This window comes from Pleuronectes platessa, chromosome 1 (assembly GCF_947347685.1).
Source record: "Pleuronectes platessa chromosome 1, fPlePla1.1, whole genome shotgun sequence".
Classification (NCBI taxonomy): Eukaryota; Metazoa; Chordata; class Actinopteri; order Pleuronectiformes; family Pleuronectidae; genus Pleuronectes; species Pleuronectes platessa.
In genome coordinates this window covers 22,414,402-22,434,401 of record NC_070626.1, presented here as the reverse complement: position 1 = coordinate 22,434,401, position 20,000 = coordinate 22,414,402, and the positions used below count along the sequence as shown (strand labels likewise).

Below are 20,000 nucleotides of genomic sequence, written 5' to 3'. Positions count from 1 at the left end.
ACAAATGGCCTCAGAGGAAAGTTGGTGGCCTCGTGAAGTTTGGAGTGAAACTCTTCGATAGTGAGGGTGGAATTCTGTCCGGGAATAAAGGCAGAGTGAGACCAGAGTGGGCACAAGAGTCACAAATCAAGAGTAACTCCACAGGAATGTAATGGGAACTCACCACCAGTCCCAACACCAGGCTGCGCACTCTCTCTCCGATCTCGGGCGATATGTCGTTGCCAAACTGCTGCAGCGTGGTGAGGAAGCGCTTCAGCTTGCAGAGCTGCCGGGCGCCGCAGGCCGGCGGGAGCTGCTGGTTGGACAGCGAGGCCGTGGAGGACATGGCCGGCCCGTTGCTGAAGCCGTTGGGCGTGGACGGAGCACCATTCAGCGAGGTGGGAGAGTGGCTGCTTCCGTTCAGCACTGCGGAGAAACGGACAGAGAGAAGGGGAAAGAGACAACGTGAAGAGGGTGAGTGAGGAGGGGGCCTGGGGGGGGGCACCCGACAGATCTGAGGGCAAGAGGGGAGACGCACTCATACGCTGCTGATAGAGGAGAGGGTGCTTCAGATCAGATCGAAGTTAAGGGCACAATGGAGAGTGACTTGTGCGGTGCACTTTTGCCCCAGTTTGATGGAGCCCTCTTGAGCATGTGTTTGTGTGTTTGCAGCAACTTCAGCTGTTTCACAAGTGGCACCGTGGTACATCTGACCCCTTCCAACCCCCCCCCCCCCCCTCTCTATCAGTCTATTCCACCCTGCTCCTCACCCTCGTCCCCCTCACTCACCCACTCACTCACTCAGTAGGACACAACTATAAGAGGAACTTGTTAAAGAGCCGCCCAAAATAGTCCTGCGGCCCATGTTACTTTTATTCCAGCAGCAGGTGTGTTGCCAAATTTGGACCCGCACCTGTCCACCAGCTGAAAGTAGCTTTGCAGCTTTAAGGTTCAGAATAGACTCAGCACTCATACACATGTAGAATCACTCACATATCCTTTCTTAATTCAGGCACCAACAAACTCATAAATACACACAGGAGCTCACTCACACTCACAACACACGTTTGACCTTACCCCTAATTTCAGGCTTTTAATTTCTGAGCCAGAAGCGGAAAAAATAAATGCGAAATGTGTTGTCAGCCTAAGATCTGATCTGAGGATGAGATGCTCTTTTCAATCTCTACTCTCTCTTGTAATTGAATTTTTTTAAAACAAGCATTTACACGCATCTCATCTGTGTGGCCGCAATAATCTTTACTAAACGTATCTGACCCTCGACAGTGAGCCACCGGAGACCGCATAACTCTCCGTCTTGAAACTTAAGCTTGAAAACAAGAGCGTACGCTGTTGAGTTGGTAAAAAGTTGACTTGCTGCTGCTCCTCTCCGGCATGCTTGTTGCTCTAATCTGTGGGTCGAGGGCCTCAACACATATGGACTGACCCATGTGATCCTCTGGCTTTGGAGGGGGGGGAGAGGTGCGAGGGGAGAGCTACACTGCTGACCGCCGGCCACAACAGGTGAAACAACACAGCCTGTCATTGCTATATAGGGAAGAAATCAGTACACACACACCGCAATAGCGCCGATGTTCCCCTGTACCGCCGCCGCCGCCGCCGCCTGACCAGCTGGTAAACAACACAGACACACTCGCACATGCACTCAAAGACACTTGTGCCACCAGCAAGGGCATTCTGCACACAAAAAGACACACACATACACACTCACACACATAGTTGCCTGTAGAAACGCACCTGACACACAAGTGACTTCAACACTTGCTCAGCAGAACAGGGAAGAAACACATATTTGGAATTTCCCTTCATGTTTTACATATTATCAGACATTCCCTTCATATTTGGAATTTCCCTTAATGACAGTTGACCAACAAAGAAGGTGGAGTTCATTGTAAATGTCCTCTGGGGTGTTAGAGCATATTATTATAAAAGATTGATGGGTGAATGATTTTAATTTATGTAGCAGGTCTTTAACGACACAATGAAATATCAAAATGGCCGGAGTGCTGCTCATTGTTGGAACTGTCGGGTTTCTCTTTAAATTCTAATTCTTATTATGTTATGATTGGGCTCTTAAAATTGAACTAAATTGAATACCTTTCATTATAGTTCATTCATTTTTTGCCATGGACCTTTGTGAAGCACTCTGTAACCTTGTTTAGATAAGTGCTTTACAAATACAGTTATTATTATTATTATATCAGACCTAGACCTAGACTCACTTTTATTTTGGATTGAACTAACTAAATAGTTTTGCTTAAATTTGACAGTGGAAGTGAAACAAATGAAGCGAAAGAATATGCAGCAAAAATGCATATAGAAGTGCAAAGATATTGCAATAACAATATGCATCTTAACACCTGCATGTATAGGCCACTGGTTGCCCAGTATAGAACAGTTTCAACCTGAAGATCAAAATGGGAGTCAAGCTACAAAATATAACAGGCTAAGATACTCAGCCAGTATTGTAGAGGAGCATTGTTTGCAATGTTGTAGCTCTGGCTGTCTTCCTCATTGCTCACTATGAAATGAAATACATATACTACACTATGTTAAAGGAAACATATAAACTGATAATTGTGCAGAAACAATTTGACTATATGGTACTGATAGTGAATGCATATTGTAAATGTGCACACATTACACTGTACAAAGTTAACTTACAGCACAATAGAAAGGACCCTTACTTGATTTACTGGTGGTGGGGGTGAACGAAGCGCTGCGATTGGTTGCTTGGCTGACAGCCGGGGGTGGTGGAGGCATGGTGGGTGGGGTGGACCTGGGCTGGGTTTTCACATCCGCAGGTGAATCTGGCATTGTTCCAACCTTCTGCACTCTGCTACCTGAGATGTGAAGGGAGGGAGAGACGGAGAGGAACCGAGAGAGAGAGAGCGAGAGAGAGAGAGAGAGAGAGACATCAAGATGGGGCTCAGGCAGAGACCATACTTTCAAAGTGGAAACAGCTGGTTAAGGAGCAGAGCACGGACATTTTCACCTGGGAACCATCGATTGTTTCCTTAAACCCCAAAAAGCCCCATAAAAGGAACCACAACAAATCAATGCAGAGAGTGGAAATGAATCCAAACTTGTATTGTTCTGGAGATTCATGGGCCTGGGAGACATACAGTAACACCTGCTCACTCGTTCAGCTGCTGCTGACTGAAATCCCCTCCTTCGCTCCCCTCTCTCTTTCTCCTTCACACAGACACACTCCATGTAGCTCTGACATCCCAATCAGTGCCCCTTCACTACAACTTCCAACCCCCAAACACACACACACACACACACACGCACACACTCCTCCCCGCCTGTCCCCTCTCGTCCCCCTAGTTCAGACAGCCGGCTTGACAGCCAGTGACAAGTGCAGCTGGATCTGCTGCTGTCCATCACCGTGGACCGGCTTTCAGCAGAGCTCCGTGCTGCTACTAGAGGCTCCCCTGTCCTCTGCCAGACACCCTGCCAGGCCCAAACAAGGCAAGGCCAGGCGCTGTGTCGGGAAGAGGATGGATGGTACAGAAAGGGACACGAGAAGAAAACAAGACGCAGGGTGGATGTGCCCGGGCCGCAAGCATGTGAAACGACTCCTGCCTCTTATCGTCTTATTATTTGAAGGAGAAATACAATCAGATGCACTTTATAGATGGTGTGTGAAGCACAAAACCACATTCACTGAGACCAACTAGTGGCTGTGTCTATTATTTGATGTATCGGCGGAGTGTTGACGCTCTTTCCCTCTATGAGTCCGACTGTCAGTGCAGCTGTTGGAACCATATCCTTCTGCAATGTCAACCTGAGCTGAGAGGTGTGATGACTTTTGCAGCCTGTGAGCAGATAGCTTTAATCCATGTGTGCATGTGGAAGTTTGAATTGTTCGAAGCCTCCTTTCTTCTTCTTCTTTTTCTCCCTTTCAGCTAATGTATCATAGAAAACAATTATTAAAATAACAAATCACTCAAGGAACCTTTCAAAAAAAATCTAACCTCCTGTGTTTTTAGTATAAATATAAGTGGAAATACTCTCAACACCCCTGGATTGAAACCCAGTTTCCAGCTGCAGTGTTAATACATCGTAGTAACTAACATATTAAATCAATGTCACGTAGCGTGTCTTTCATTTCCCTTCTCCCATGAGCCAACAGTAAATCCTGTGTTTTCCTCCGCGGCACATTTAGCCCATTTCTCAGAGCTCGCGTTCAACAGCTGGTGTCTGTATTTAAAGAGTGGCACTCTGGAGTGCTGCTGCACGAGGGCCATTGACACAGTGATCCTCGAAACACGAGGGGCACGCCGTTGTGTGCCCCCCCGCCAGACGCTCCGAACATAAACACATAAGGTTGTAGATGTAGAGGCTGGTTGGTATAAATAGATGCAGCCATTCTCCTGTATACAGAGCCCACAAACACACAAACAAGCTCGCCGGGCTACCGAATTGCCGCGCTGCTTCCTGTAGGGAGGCCGCCATATGTTCCAGTGAAACCTCGTCTTTGATCGAATTGTACCGTGCCGCTGTGTGAAGTGTGCGCTGCAGGACGGTCACACAGTGCGATCGCAAGCTCATACAGCAAACGCCTTTCTAGACAGTAGCTGGGTCTGTTTGTTCCCTGTAAGTGTGAAGATACAGCTCCATTAAAATGAACAATAGGTGGACTCGTATGTAATCAAAAAGACCGGGAGGAGGATGTACAATTAAAAACGCTTCGGTGGTTTTCTCTCTCTGTTTTTATCACTTCTTTGGGAGGAGTGGAGACGAGAGGCGAGGAGACATGGGGAGATGAGAAACAAGGAAAGGAGAGGAGATGAGAGAAGAGGAGAGGGGACAAGAGGGGAGAAGATGAGAGGAGACAAGACAAGAGAAGGGGATAGGAGACAAGAGGAGAGAAGAGGAGAGGAGACGAGATGAGAGAGGAGGAGAGGAGACGAGGGGAGACATGAGAAGAGAAGATGAGAGGAGATGAGAAAAGCACAACTACTTGTGTCACTTCTTAAGGAGAAAAGGAGGAGAGAGGAGAGGAGAGGAGAGGAACCGCCCTGTCCATCCGTCCGTCCGTCCGCCTGGTCCCACTGTGGGATTATAGACAGCTGTTTAATCTGACCAGCCACAGGGACAGGGCACACACACATACACACCGCGGCTCTGGATTTCACTTTTAATACATTAGAAAGTCTGCTAGGTCCCGCAACCCCTTCCGCGGCCATCTGTCCTCCCATTGTGTTTTGACGCTGAAGGACAACACACACATGCCAAAAAGAGGGATGAAAAAGAAGAGAGGGGCTGATGAAAGTCGACCTGCGGTTGAGGTTCAGGTCTCCTGTCTGCAAGCTGCTCCATTTCACCCCAAACAGGATTTTTTTTATCTGAGCCTCTGAAAAGGAGCCACTTTGTGATCAATACGGCTGAGAATAGATACAGAGATGCTGCTGTCGCTCCCAAACGGCCACTATTGAATATTTCGCTGAAAACAGAGCGATACAATCATTACAGCTACCTCCCTGCCGCCGCCTGCCTCTGCTCCTCAGCCGTGGGTCGGCACGCTTGACGTAACCGGGGCTCGGAGATTGCTCACCAAAGAAACAAGTCTGTCGTCTGTGAGTTCTAAAAAAAAATTTCCCTGTCTTATCCTCTCCCCGTGTTGCAGTGATGAAACAAAGTGAAAACGAAACAATTCTCTGTGAGATGCACAAAACCACACACCCTGCACTGTACTGTGGGTTGTGACAGCACACACTCAGTGGTTTCTGCAGCCATTTCGGGGTCTCGTTATAGATTTAAAGACATTTGCACGGCGTCATCAAAGCCTCTTCAAAGACACTCACGTACACATACAACAAATGAATACCCTCTCCCACTGACAGGCCATTAGAAGGCAGTTCAGACGCTGGTCTCCCTTCACACTGCCATATGTCCGTGCGTTGCATATCTGCGTGTGTGTGTGTGTATGTGAACGTGTGTTTGTGCTTCCCCTGGAAATACAGCTGCAACTTATTAGCCTGAGCTAACCACCGAAGAACAGTTCCCCCTCAGTCCCCCCCCACCGTCTATTCAATCTTGCGGACTCCACAGAGACTCTTCTCAGTGACCACATAGCCCTAAAACTCTCCCTCTGTCTCTCGCTCCTTACATCCCTCCCTCCCTCCCTCTCACTGTAATTCCCCCAGTCTCCAGGAATGCTGTTGTTTTTAATTTCTCCCAGCTGCTCTGGCTGGCTGCCCAGCCTCCTGCCTTCCCACATCTGTTCCCTATCAGGCCGCGGAGGAGTCCACACAAACACAGCCTCAGCCTCTGGCCCCCCAGCCCCCCACCAGGCCTTCATATCAAAACATGGGGATTGGAGCCCTGTGCCTCGGACCTGAAGGACTCAGGGATACAGCACTTAAAACTCATTGCTCTCATACTAGGAGCCCAAATAGTATAAACACTGTTGGCATCTTTAGCGTAAAACACATCGACCTCTTTGGGTCAATCCACTGGAAGACGTTCATGCCAACTGGTTCTATTATTTCGATACACGCCTTGTTATCCGCTTGAGGTACGACGTCACAGGTAAGACGGGAACATGTGTGTGTGTGTGTCTATGTGTGCGGGTGCACACGTGTGTGTATTTGTGTGTCAGCGCTTCTGCAGACAGATCCCAGACTCCACTTCATCTTAAACTGATTTAGAGCTCAGAGGCTTTAAAGCCCTCACTAATGACAGGGTGGGAGACAGGCCTGTACAGCGCCTGCACACACACACACACACACACACAAACACACAGATTTAGACACACACACACACACACACACACAAACACACAGATTTAGACACACAGATGCATGCACACACGCCCGCAAGTTTGCAGAATGCATACGTTGTGGACACAAACACATATTTTTCCCTGCGTTTCTTGAGAATCTCTGTGATCGTGCCCATGCAGCGCCGGCTGAACAAACAGGCTGAACAGAAAACAAGTGAGTGGAGGATTGTGTTTGTGTGTGTGTGTGTGTGGGGTGTCGGTGGGGGGGTCTCCTGATAAGCACTCACAAAAGTAATGATGTCTCTGATCAGACTACCATGAACACATCATTGATAAGTGACCATTTTCCAAGTCAAACGCTTTGCAGTCTTCTTTCTAAACGGTTAACCTGGCGAGAAAAGCAAGGATAACTTGAGGACAAGCGGGGAGTGAGGATGGATTAGACCATTTATCCAGGGCCAGAGGTGCTAAGGGTAGAGGAGTTGTATTTCGGTCTCTCTGAGCTGCAGGGATCCTGTCATACAGCGCTTATATCTGTGAAAGCTGTTATTGATGTAATTGTATTGAAGTTCCAGCGACCATCTGTTCTCCTTTGGGAGGGCCTGGCTCCTCTCGTCGGCAGTGAAGTGGTTATGTGCGGCGTATCACTGCTGCCGACGTGCTCGCAGAGAAAAAACTTCCTTTTCAGATTTTCCCAACGGCTGCTAATAAAATCCAGATGCTAGACTGGAGCCGTTTCTGCCTGGCTCCCTCCTGCTCCCTCCTCCTTCACTCCTCCCTCTCCATCTTCTGTCCCTCCACATCTCTTCTCTCAGTGCCCCGTCTGCCTCCTTCCTCCCCCTGTCCTTCTACTCGGCTAATCGCTCATTCTGCTCTTTTCATCTTCCTTTCCTCCCTCGGCTATACCTCCCTCCTCCTCCGTTCACCCTCGGCTTCTTCTGTAGCTCCAGCCACCAACCCAGAGCCCATTCCTAAATAAAGGAAAGTATTTGTGACATTCAGCCGGGGCGGGCCGTGCCAAGAACAACTCCCTGGCTAGCTAGAGACATCTGGAGTGTGTTAGGGCTGCAATGGGCACTGGTACCCGGTCTGGCTCTCCCACCACACATGCACACACGGAGAGCGGTCTCAAACTGCACCGTGTAGGAATCCCGCACGTTTTGTCAAAGCTTTTTGTTTTCATACATCGAAAACTGTGTTTACTGACGCCCGGCAGACAGCCCAGCAGCTCTAGACACAATTCCTCTGTTGTACTTGTTACTGTGTTGTTTGCATTTCTGCTCCGAATCAATAGAATATGCAGTTTGTGTGCATAATTTTGCATACGTGTGACTGTGAACTCAAATCAAGAGTGCGTGCATGTATTGTGCTTCTGCGTGTGTCAGAGTGTGTGTGTGTGTGTGGCTCCAGGGTCTCTGTGTGAGAGGAGTCGAACACCTGAACATCAATAACTGTCATGTGGGCCACCTGGGACCCCACAGCCAGCTTGCACCATGGGCACACAGCCATCACCAGCACAGCTGCCACAGAGAGGAGGAGGCGGGCGGGGGGGGCGGCAGAGAGATGGGGAGGAAGTAGGAGACAAGAGAGAGACACACATATGAGGAAGTGACTGTGCATGTACATCTGGGAACGGGCCAGAGAGACAGAAACGCAGGCAGATACGAGCGGAGAGCAGGATTTGCGTGTAGCTTCTGCTCGGCATGATAACTCTACTTTGTTCCCACTCGTCTACATCTTCTTTCCCTCATCCTGTCAGCTGTGTGCCTACTTCTGCCAGCTGAGAGCTCAGCCCCGGGGCTGCCACGATCCAACAGCAGATCAGACCTTTTTTCATCTCGCTCTCTTTCAGATGAGCTCCATCACACATCACGTAATTCATCTTAACGTCTCTCGAAGTTCTGCACACGAACCTAAAACTCTACCCACCTCTTTAGGACACGCCCTCTATATATCTGACTCAAGCTTTTGACCTGAGACATGGAAATGTATTTTCATTTGATTTTTTTTACTGACTGTGAGCTCACCAGGTAGGTGATGCAACCCACTGGCTCTACGTTCTGTCTGCTTCCCTCTTCCCAGTGAGCATCACGTATGAACTTGCAACACACGGCTGAAGATGAAAGACAGAGAGAAAGATGAATCTTTAAAGGAAAATTTAAAATAACCTTAACCCAGTTGGGCTCATCGGCAAAAGAGAAAAAATGATTCTGGACGCTTCTCTGTGCATTTTCTATGCATTGTTTCAGGTTTATGATGGTGGAAAATCCCCCAATAAATTATAAATGTTTATTTTACACTATTTCTAATTTCTTAATGTAGAAATAAACTTGTTTTCTGCAGTTTCTGTGATGTGCTGCTCTGCTCGTATTTACATTAGTTCGAAAGGGCTGCTCCTGCTTCCCTCTCTCATCCGCAATGCATGATGGTTCATATTGCCCGGTTGTGCACTACTTTTCATGATGCATTATGGGAAAAAATGAGTGTACTAAAGAGACAAAAAACTAAATTGACCACTAACCATCATTACGTCACAAGCACATATATTGGATCGTCCCCAATCTGCCCTGCCCCCTCACAGGATGTTCACCGTGCAATTACATCAATAAGATCCAAACACCTGCAGCCTCACCCAGCACCAATTAGCTCATCAGGCTTTTAATTACTCTGTTAATTGCATACAGGCAGCATGAAGGGCAGCCTGGGAATAGGGCAAGGGGGCCTCCTGAGGACCCAGCCTGACAAGCCTGACAAACAAAGAGGAGGTTTTTTCTACCGACGGCAGCAACACCAGCGCGGCTCTGGAGGCTGGGAGGAGCAGCAGCACAGGAGACAACATGGGACCAAGTGCTTCATCAGCAGCACTGCAGTGATGTCACTTCCTGCTCTGATCAGTTCGGAACAGAGACAGACAGAGGACCGAGTGATGAGAGACGCTGGTGGGAACGCAGAGTCACCGAGAACACGTAGAACACGAAGGAGCCGGGGCCGTGCAAAGAGAGTTATGCGCACATCTGGGAGCAGCCACGCTACATCTGGATTAGTTGATATTGGTCACAGGGGGGGGGAGCTGGGTGCGGTGGGGGTGGAGAGGGTTCGGGGGGGGGGGGGCGGTGCGAGGAACAAGCGTGGGAACGTCCCACCGTTAGGTTCAGGGCTTGCAGGCTCATTGTATTTGTGGGAGAGTTGGACTGGAGTCTCAGCAGAGTGACCTGTCTGTCACAGAGAGCCGCGGTAACACAAACATCCTCTCGACTGTGCACGGTCTGGACGCGCACACGTACACACACAGGCCGCGAGGCAGCTGATGTGAGAAGGGGCGACACAGTCCGTGAGAAACCGGGCGCTCGTTCCCTCCTTATGTTATTTGGCATTTAGCAAATCTCTCCCGTCTATTGATCCGCCAGTGTATCAATCTGGCTGCCTGTGTGTCTCCCCCTCGCAGCAGATGTCCTCCCTTCACTTCTTCCAGGAGCAGTGTTTGAGGAGGTGTATCCAGGAAACAGTGGCCGGCGCTCACTTCCTGTGTGACAGGTGTGCGATGGAGGCCTGACAGCTGCTGTCCAGCGCTCTCCTTCCCTCTCTGTATCCCTCGCTCCTGTTTTTTCCTCTTTCCAGCCAGCTGCAGCAGAGAGCAGCTCTGTTTGCTCTTACGTCACCGCTGCTGCCTGCTGATTTATGGAGCACAAAAGACTTAGATTTAACCCTGGCAACAAACGCACACACGCCAAGGCAACTGCACCATCCGTCCTCCTCATAAAAAACCCAAATCTTGGGTTTGTCTGTGCGTCTGTCAATTTTCCCCTCCCGTGTCTCTCGCTTTTGTACTTTGTTAAAACCTGACACTGAGCTGTCACTTACGGCTCCGATGGGAAAACAAACAGCAGATTAGTCTCTCTCTCTCCGACTTGATGTCATGTATTTCATTTCATTCAGTGTTTAACGTCTGCTCCGTCACTGTGGAGCTGTCAGCGGAGACACAAATATCTGTAGCCTGAACTGCTCCCCGGCCTGCCAGCAGCCTCATACCTCTTCATTTGGCCCGCGGGCACGGCAACAATGGCTCCTGACATTAGCCAGACACGGAGCAGGGTGTTGTGCATTGTCCTGCAGGAGCCCGTAAGGTTTCACACAGACACACACAGTGACATGTGCACACACAGAGCACTGGGAGAGGAGGGGGGGAGGGGGGCATTCATGTGACAGGTTAGAGAGAAGCTTTGACAGTTTCTCCATTTAGCCCCGCGGCCGCCTCGTGCTGGAAGCTGCCGAAATAAATACCAGCGAGTCCTCTGGGACGCGAGCCGACTACGGGACGCCGCCGTGAAAACAGAGGGAGGCGGAGGAGAAAGAGAGCGACCGCGGTGCCAATAACATGCTGATTACGTGAGCTAATTGTGTAGTTATGCCAAGTCTGCCGCCACGCCATTGGTCAGAGTCGGAAGACGACAAAGAGTGATGCAATACTATCTAATAACTAACTGTTCCTTTCTGAATCATGAAGTTCATTTTCACCCCTTTCAAAATCTGTCATGTTAGGACCAAACAACTACACTTAACTTCAATGGTTTATGATGAACATTTTTCATTTATTACCGAATTTCGTGTGGCAGATGTTGAGGCCGGATGTCCAAAAGGTTTCCATTTTAGTTTGAACAATCCCTTTTGAGCAGCCTTTGGTTTCCCGCAGGTAAACAGTCTGTGTGAGCGGTAAGAGGCGGAACAAATTGTGTTTATATATATATACAGAAAGCTGCCAACAGAGATGAGCCAAAATGTTGCGTGGACCTAAAACAGCTTTTGTGTTTTGTTTGGAGAAACGTTCCGCCGTTACCAACAGAGGCTAATTTGCTGTTAGGCGATGGCTGCAGGGCTCCAATCAGGACCTTCTTAGATGGTTGACCTGCTGTGTCCAGAAGGCTTTGCTCATTTATGCCACTGATTCTGACATCATTTCGTGTCGGGGACTAAAACAGGAAATATGTTTGTGACTCCACTGTAAGCTCTAAATGAAAACCGCTGGCAACAACACGCAATTATCCTCCTTTAGAGATACTCAGTCTTATCATGAGGTCTGAAATAATACGTCACAAACCTGTACAATGTATATTCAAGGAATAGGATCTCCTGTTTATCTTAGGGCCTGTAAAGTCCAGCTGAGCGATCACTAAGAGGGCAGGTTACATTACTAATGAGATCGTCTCTCTGTACTGAAAGAGTGGAAACCATCAAACGCAGACCCTGCACCCTACCGAGGCAACAGGGTGACTCTAAATGCCAGACGATGACTCATGCCTCATCGTGACCGGTGCTCGTCAGGAACACGTCTGACCTTCCCCTCTCCGCATTGTCAAATACTCTGGAGAAGCTGAAATGTGGATTTACCATTGAAATCAGTACTTCACACAAGCAGTGCTATTATCTGGAGGGATAGAGTCGGCCTGTGTGTTTTGTGTGTGCGTGCGGGTGTGTCTGTGCAGGGAGAGACACAGCGAGGCAGAGGAAGGAAGGCTGGAGCCAAGATTAGGGTCTGTACGACTAACTGGTAACACGACCGCACTCATTGGCTCAGCCTCCCATTTGAAGAGGGACGGAACCATCTGTGTGGCACAGGATCTGTTTCCAGGAGATAACGGCCTTTTTTTAATTTCACAAATGCTGCGCAGACAGAGAGCGACAGGGCGACGGAGAGAGAGAGAATGGAGTGAGTCTTCTATACCAAAACCTCGGCCTGAACACAGAACGTCCCCCAGACGTCCAGAGAGGACTGCCGTGGAGAGGAGGCCTTAATAGCTTCAGTGTGTTGTTTACTCCCCGGCCTGTGATAACGGCCTGGACACAGGGCAGACGAAAGAGGGAGGGATTCATTATATCAGGTGGCGGTGGCAATATGAACTTCCCATTTTCCCCTGTCCGCCTGTCCGTTTGACTTGATTACAACAGAGCCCAGCGCTACTGTAGATTAGCCCAGCTGTTTCCTGTGTCCGACTCCGACGTGAACACACTTCCTACCACGACCAGGAGCGGCAACGAGGTGAGGAGGTGCCACGGGGGGGAGAACGGGAAGGGGGTCAGGAACGGGTCAGAGTGCAAGCGAGGAAGTGAAAGGTGAGGAAGGAGAGGAGGCGGAGGTGAAAGAGGCACAAGACGAGGAAAGGGAGGAGGAGGAAGGTATTATTTTTTGTCGTCGTTTCGGCTGGAGCTGTCAAGAGGTGCAGCTTTAGTGTACGTGTGAATTCTCCGATGTTGTGACATTTGTGTTCGCTCGATTGTATTCGTGATTGCGCTGGAAATGTGTCTCCCTTTGGAAATGCATAATTGAGGGAGCAATTTGTCAGTGCTGTATGTTGAAGTCATTTCGGTAGAATGAAGAGTCAATTGAACAAATTGAACAAATCATTTCTGGAAATTCTCTCAACCATAATGGTGTGTTTTCATCTCTGAATGTCACAGATAAGGTAATTGGAAGATTTCACCTGCTCCACATGCATCTAAAGAAGAAAACAGAAGTTAATTCCGGTGGATGCAAAACAGCGTTATGAGCAGCATTGAATAAACGGTAAATGTGTGTGTGTATATGTGTGTGTGTGTGTGAGGGTGTACTCTGTTATTCTTGGGAATCTGTGGATCTGTGCACATGTAGGGAAGGGAATTAGGGAAAAGGGCACCAGGGTGATATTTCACACACACATTCGGGGTTTTGCTTGGCCTCCACCCGGCGCTCGGCTCCCACGCTGTGGCGTCGGCGGGCCGGCCATCCAGCGAGTGCGTTTCTCATTCCATCAGATGTTGGGAAGCAGCTCGCTCCTCTGCTCTAGTCTCTGACATTCTCCATCTCCCCAGAGAGGCTGGCCAGCCTTGTCACAGTAATGTCAAACACATGTGGAACAGACCAGGGGCAGAGCAGACACACACACACACACACAAACACACACACAAACACACACACACACACAAACACACACGCACAGGATGGGAGCAGGAGGCGTCCACAACTCCACTGGTCTTTCCCACTATATATTGGAACAAACAGCAGAGGAACCATAGAGATTCAGCGTCACTTGCTCCCATGTTCTCACAAATACACACACATTTACACATTGATCTGATTAAACCCACTTTATCCGAACAATACGCACACTGTGTCTCTGCTGTGAGCATCGATTCTGCACAAGACCAACTGTCTTTCATTTGTCGGCCTGGCCTACTGTAAATACCAAAGACCCAACAAAAGTCAAGAAAAGCCTCGTAACCCTCTGTAGCACTTCATCGTCTCCTCTTTTAAAAAAAACAATCACAGTTCAGTTCTCCTCCATTTTTCAACTTTTACCAACAATCGGAATACTTTTAAATTGTGGCGTCTCCAGCTCCTGTAGGTTCCTTCCTTATCCCTCTTATTTTAAAAGTGCCCTTATCTACTGGAGGTTAACCTTCTCACCCTGGAGACAGGATTCTCGCTTATCGGAAAAGAAAATAGAGAACCGGTCTCGAGTGACAGCTTGGATCACGAATAAATGATTTGGAGGGACATAAACACTTGAACAGAAAAAAAAACTATAAAGACTTTCACACAAATTACCTTGTTTGACTCATTTGGTCAAATCTTTCTGAAACAAAAGTCTTGAAGGGTTTTGTGTTTTTTCAATGTGACCTATAGCTGTAAGGGCATTACAGAAGTGACAAATCAATCTGACTGTTATGTATACAAAGCCTTTTATCTGCAGGTCCACCGGACTGTGAGGACGCAAAACACACACACATACAAACACAAATAAATAAGCAACGCACGTTGTGTATCTTTGTGTCATCGTGGGAGCTTAGTAACAACAGCAAGACGACTGAGTGGATAACAAAAACTAAATGATTGTGTATATTATATATACTCTTCTCTTTGGTATTTTTCTTATTTGTCTTCCCTGTATAGCGTTTCTTCTAAACCTTTCAGTTCGGCATATTGTTCCTTTTCATGGGAGTTTCTGATATCAGATATAACAACACCACACATCTAATTGTTGACTCACACACACACACACACACACACACACACAAGCCTGACGTCTTTGGCTTTTGTCAAGCGCTCGGCTCGTCTTGTTTGTGGTGGCCCAGGTGTCTGTGTTGTGCTGACCACCTGACTGGCTCGCTGTGCGCCCGCCGCTCCCGCCCACCTGAGGCCATCTGCTGCGCTCATTAATGAAGAGACAGCCAGTTTCACCTGCACAGCCCGCGTTTAGCTCACAATAATTACCACACACACACACAGACACACACACACACACAGGAGAGGCACACTCACAAAGCCCACACACTCACACAGTAAACACGTCAGCTGTACCCAGACCCTGCAACATGGAGTCACAGCACAGACAGAGGCTTTTCACCTGCCCGTGCATGACACACACACGGTTACTCGGTAGATGATGAAAACAAGCGACGACTTTCAGGAATATCTTGAAACAGCTGCTGTGCAAGAAACTGATATCAACACATCTCACCGAACCAAATATAACATTGTGCCTTTTAACCCTTAAAGGTGCAGTGTGTTGAATTTAGCCATATTAAGTGGTGAAGTTGCATGTTTCAGCTGAATCTGCCCCTGTGGTAGCCTGTAGTTGTCATAAAAACTCAAAAGGTGTTTAGTGGGTCCAAAAACATGGCGGCCTCCATAGAGAGGACCCGCTTAAGATGTAAATGTAAAGGGCCCATTCTAGTGTAAAGAAAACAACAATTCCTACAATTTAGATGAAACACACTAGTGGAAACATCACCAGGATTATTTTATATTAAATTTCTGCCAATAGATCCCTTTAATCTAAATCTTAACATTGGACCTTTAACGCATTAGTCATGATGTGCCTGAATAGGCAGCAATGATATACCCACAAAAGTAAATGTGACTCTCTGCTGGCCTGTGGCTTTCCATGATGCCGACTCTTCAGACAAAAACAGGTGATCTCCAGTTCATTTGCATGTTTTGTGGTATGTTGCTTCCTCTGTATATATAAAAAAAGAAGACACCCCGTCCTTGCACCTGTGGTATAGATGGGAGGTGAATAAACCCTGGGCAAGTTGGGGGTCATAATGAATGTGCCTGCCTTTTTACGAGAGCCGCCTGGTGATGAAGTGGGAGCCGGGCTGAGCGATGGGATGGGATGGCCGGCGTTTCGGAAGGAGAAAAGGGGAGATGCCCACTCAGCGGTGATGGAGGTGATGGAGGTATAATGTGCGGTGAGGCAGGGTGTCTGCACTGCGGTTTCACCTCCGCAACCCCCTCATCCATTGTTTCGAGACTATTATCAGCTGTTCAATAATTCAGGTGATATTTACCAGGGCCAATTATACAGGGCCGCGTCCTGCAGAGAAAAAAAGGCCAGAGTGTTTTACTGTTGCACTCACGGGCGGAAGAGTGCGCTGCTGAGGCTGTTCAAGTGGAGGTGGAAACCTTTGGCTGGACTTGTGTCTTCCCTGGGAGTGTCCCACTGGTCCAAATCAGACATCACGATTCCACCTTTTCATCTAATTACCTTTAAATTGTGTTTATAGCCTCCGTTTGCCATAGTATGTCTTTTAACGTGTCTCCTTTAATGTCTTCACAGATAATATCACAACAAGCACCCTTCACCCACCAGGAATTGGTCAAGTGTCTAATTGCTTCGCTACACAAAAGGTTTGACACTGCTGCTGTGTCACACAAAAGGCAGAGGGGGTCTATTCTGAGGCACCGTGGAGTTCAGGTCGAGGCGAAGCGTCTAAATTTATCCCTTCACACCCGTTTACCTCCTTTCAGTGCAGGTGGACGCCGGGTTCACAGACACCAAAGATTTTGTGTCATCACCTTGGTCTCAATCATCACTCTGATGTGCCGCACAGGCTGATGGAGCAAACAGCACACACACCCTATCTCTCTCTACCTCTCTCTCTCTCTCTCTCTTTCTCTCTCTACCTCTCTCTTTCTCTCTCTCTCTCTCTCATCCCTCCACCTCAGCTCTCAAACCACAACTCAGAAAAAGTAAATGAAAAGAGATAATAAACAATAAGAACATAACAATGCTTCGGCTGTAGTTTCCAGTGCTGTCCACATGCCTCCGTTTCTATATCTATTAAGCGCAACATTTACTTAATTAGAAATGTGTTCACACTTAAATAAAAGACAAACTAAAGAAGAATAAATATGTAAAGGTGAAATTAAATTGAATACAGATACAAAATGAATATATATCATTATAAAGAAAAATGTAGAAAGAATATAAAGACAGATGCAACAGTAGCCTTGTCTGTCTCCACCTTCACATGGTCAAAAATGTGACTTTCAGCTGAGGATATTTCAGCAGATTGATCATTTAAATATGAAATATGAACAATTTAAAGAACTATTACAAGACATATACTCTTATAAACTCCCTGTTCGTTTAAAAACAGTTCAACCCATAGAACAAAATCAAATGATTTGCCTTTTTTGGATTTTTGCAGGTTGTACTTACTTTGTGAAGGTCGAAGTCAAGCTGAGGTAGCGGTGATAATCCACACCAGAGAGTCTCTGAAACACCTTTTATATCGTCTTAATCCTCATTATTTTTGGGGAAAAGAGGGGATAAAGCGTTTTGGTAAATAGTGTGGAGAACTATTCCCTTGTTTAGTTGTTTGTTTTTGAGATATTGGGAAGAAGGAAGGAGGTGACTCAAAAGAGAAAGGTTTATGTTTCCTTTGGAAGTTCAAAAGGTCTCTTGACTTTCCAGGTTTAATAAATTATTAGGTGTTTCTCTTCTCGGGTTTTATGGAAAGAGAAGAAAAAAAATGAAAACTATGCCGGGCTGTTGGATCCTTGTTGTCTTTGGTTTTGCAGTCTCGTGTTTGGTGATGTGTGGAATATAAATCACAACTCTCCCCAGTCATGTAAATCCTCTCTCTTGCTCATTGTCACCATCCGGGGAGAAGGAATAAATGAAAACAACGGATATGCAATTAACGTTGCGTAAAAAAAACGCACTTTTTGGTTCGTTTTTACGCAGACGAATCTATAAACCGGGTTATATTTTGTCCACAAATCGTCTCCTCTTGGCTCCAATGTAATAAAAAAAAAAAACACCGCAAACGATTAAGATGCGGATCCTGTTGTCTGCAGGGTGCGTCTTTATTCCCCCTGTGACAACTTTCGAACCGTCCTCTTTAGTTGAGCCACAGTCCGCGCGTCAGGAGCAAGTCGCATCCGACGAGATGGATATAGATTCGTCTCCTTTGTGGAATAAAGATGAGAAAAACAGTTTCTTCACAGTCTCCTCTTCCTCCGCCACGCGTCTCCGAGCTGTTCTCCGGTGCCGGTCCTCCTCCTCCTGCTGCTCCTGCTCCGACGCGCCGATCTTGCGCCGAGGCTTCACACTTCAGACGGTGTTGGAGAAAAAAAGACTCACTTTTCTTTTTATTTCCCCTCGAAAATAAAATCACAATCGGCTGATTTGATGTTTTCTCCTCCGCTGATTTCTCAATTGTTTTAATTCTGGGACTTGTTTTGTCTTCAGTGATGAGTAGAGCTGGCGGGGCCACCGTGCGCACTATCCACGGCTCTCTCCTCCTCCTCCTCTCTCTCTCTCTGTCCTCGCTGTAGCCTTCTGTCTGCGTTTAAACACCATCTGGAGCTCCTAACCTCTCTCTCTCTCTCTCTCTCTCTCTCTCTCTCTCTCTCTCTCTCTCTCTCTCTCTCTCTCTCGCTCTCTCTCTCGCTCTCCCTCTCTCTCTCGGGTACCATCAGATGCAGGAGCTGGCAGCCACACATGCAGGATTCAGGAATCCGTTTTAAATTGAAGAAGATCCCAATTCAAAAGCACAAAAGCACCACAATGGTTCATTAGTTATTATTATCAATACAATCATCTATGTTATTGCAGAGTGACACGTGCATAGCACTGATAATCATTTTTATAGGCTGTAAAAAAGAAAACGCCTTCAAATTCCCCATATAAATGTTATTAATTAGGTAAATTTGTTTGTTTTTATTTCTCAAATTATCGCTCTAAACCTAATTTGATCATGTCCAGTAAATTCAAACCAGTCGAATAAAAAAAATTACAATGGTCTCAGTGTCACTGTCCCGTTGTCTGCCCATGGGGGGCGCTGTTTCCTCATATCAGGGCCGACGAGGACAAGAAGGGCAGGCAGCAGTGAGTCCATTGTAAACTGTAGATTTTATTTATTTTATTCATAACACTTGAGGAAAACAAAACGCACACAAGAAGAATAATTAATGGAAAAAAAACGTCTCTGCCGGCGTGTGCGAACACTCACCAGTAAAACAGTGAATAGCCTGTAAAGTGTGTAGTTTTCTTTTGTGTTGTCAGCTGTTGTCATAAATCGTCAGCCGCGTGGAGTGATGTGAAGATGGAAAGATATGAATAGATGGAAGACAGTGTTTGTCTTGCAGAGTCAATAGTGCCATTATCACAGTGATTAATGTTCCTTTTTTATACGCGCTGCTTGTATTTATATGCTTCTGGTTGTTGACGTTTCAATTAGCAGCTCATACAGTAGCCTAGTGTTGTCTTACTGATTATAGTTAAAAACATGTTATCTTTATTTATTTATCAGTCAATATTATTTCTGGTTTAGTTTATTAATTACTTACTTTATAAAATGCTGGAAAATAAGTGAGGGGGCGTCTTTAAATTGCTTTGTTATACCATCCAAAAGTCAAAGGTGTTTAATTAACAATGTTATTAAACTGTCTTAAGGCTGTTTGGTCATTTTCATCAGCAAAACCCGTTTAACAATTAATTGATTTTCAGAGTCGTTGTAGGTTTAATTATTTCTATTGATCAATTAATATTTCTACTAATTGCTTCAGCTTCACAATAGATAAACATAAACTTTTGGCCGACTTTGGTGCATTTACAGTTATGATCCCTAGAATGACCTTTACAAGTGAGGCAGACAGATAAACAGAGAGGCTGAGAACGAGGCAGGTATCTGGTCCGTCCATGGAGAGAATCCTCCACCTGTCCACACTGGTCTGTTAGCCCCTCTGCCCCACCCACCTGCACTCTTTCTCCCTCTGCCGGACACACACACACTCCCACACACACACACACACACATGACCATGGAGGGGGACAGAAGACAAAGCTGACACCCACCTGACCCCTCCTGTGTCTACAGAACAAACAGGACCAGCTTGTAAAGTACACACAGACAGCTGCTCGTCCCCGACTCTCCGCAGCCTCGCCAGCCTCGAACATACACGCAGCCTTCTTATGGAGCTGTGAGGACCTTTTAACAAAAATGCT

General features: G+C 47.1%; 1 protein-coding gene and 1 long non-coding RNA gene across 4 annotated transcripts in view; one reads left to right on the top strand and one right to left on the bottom strand.

Moving 5' to 3' along the window:
• Positions 1-20,000, bottom strand: part of cbfa2t3 (CBFA2/RUNX1 partner transcriptional co-repressor 3) — a 38,369-nt gene that overhangs the window by 12,307 nt on the left and 6,062 nt on the right. Inside the window, exons 2-4 of the mRNA XM_053420172.1 lie at positions 2,685-2,840; positions 164-405; positions 1-74 (exon numbers count right to left, since the gene is read on the bottom strand). The exon at positions 1-74 is cut by the window's left edge and continues 16 nt beyond it. Coding sequence (XP_053276147.1) covers positions 1-74; positions 164-405; positions 2,685-2,840 — 472 coding nt within the window. The remainder of the gene's footprint in view (positions 75-163; positions 406-2,684; positions 2,841-20,000) is intronic.
• LOC128437886 (uncharacterized) lies at positions 12,257-16,858 on the top strand. Of its 3 annotated transcripts, none has more exons than XR_008338275.1 (4): positions 12,257-12,764; positions 13,184-13,289; positions 15,739-15,955; positions 16,324-16,858. It is a non-coding gene; the product is annotated as an uncharacterized LOC128437886 (long non-coding RNA). The 3 variants fall into 3 exon arrangements; XR_008338273.1 differs by having other exon boundaries at positions 12,258-12,764; positions 15,739-15,943; XR_008338276.1 differs by lacking the exon at positions 15,739-15,955 and having other exon boundaries at positions 12,262-12,764.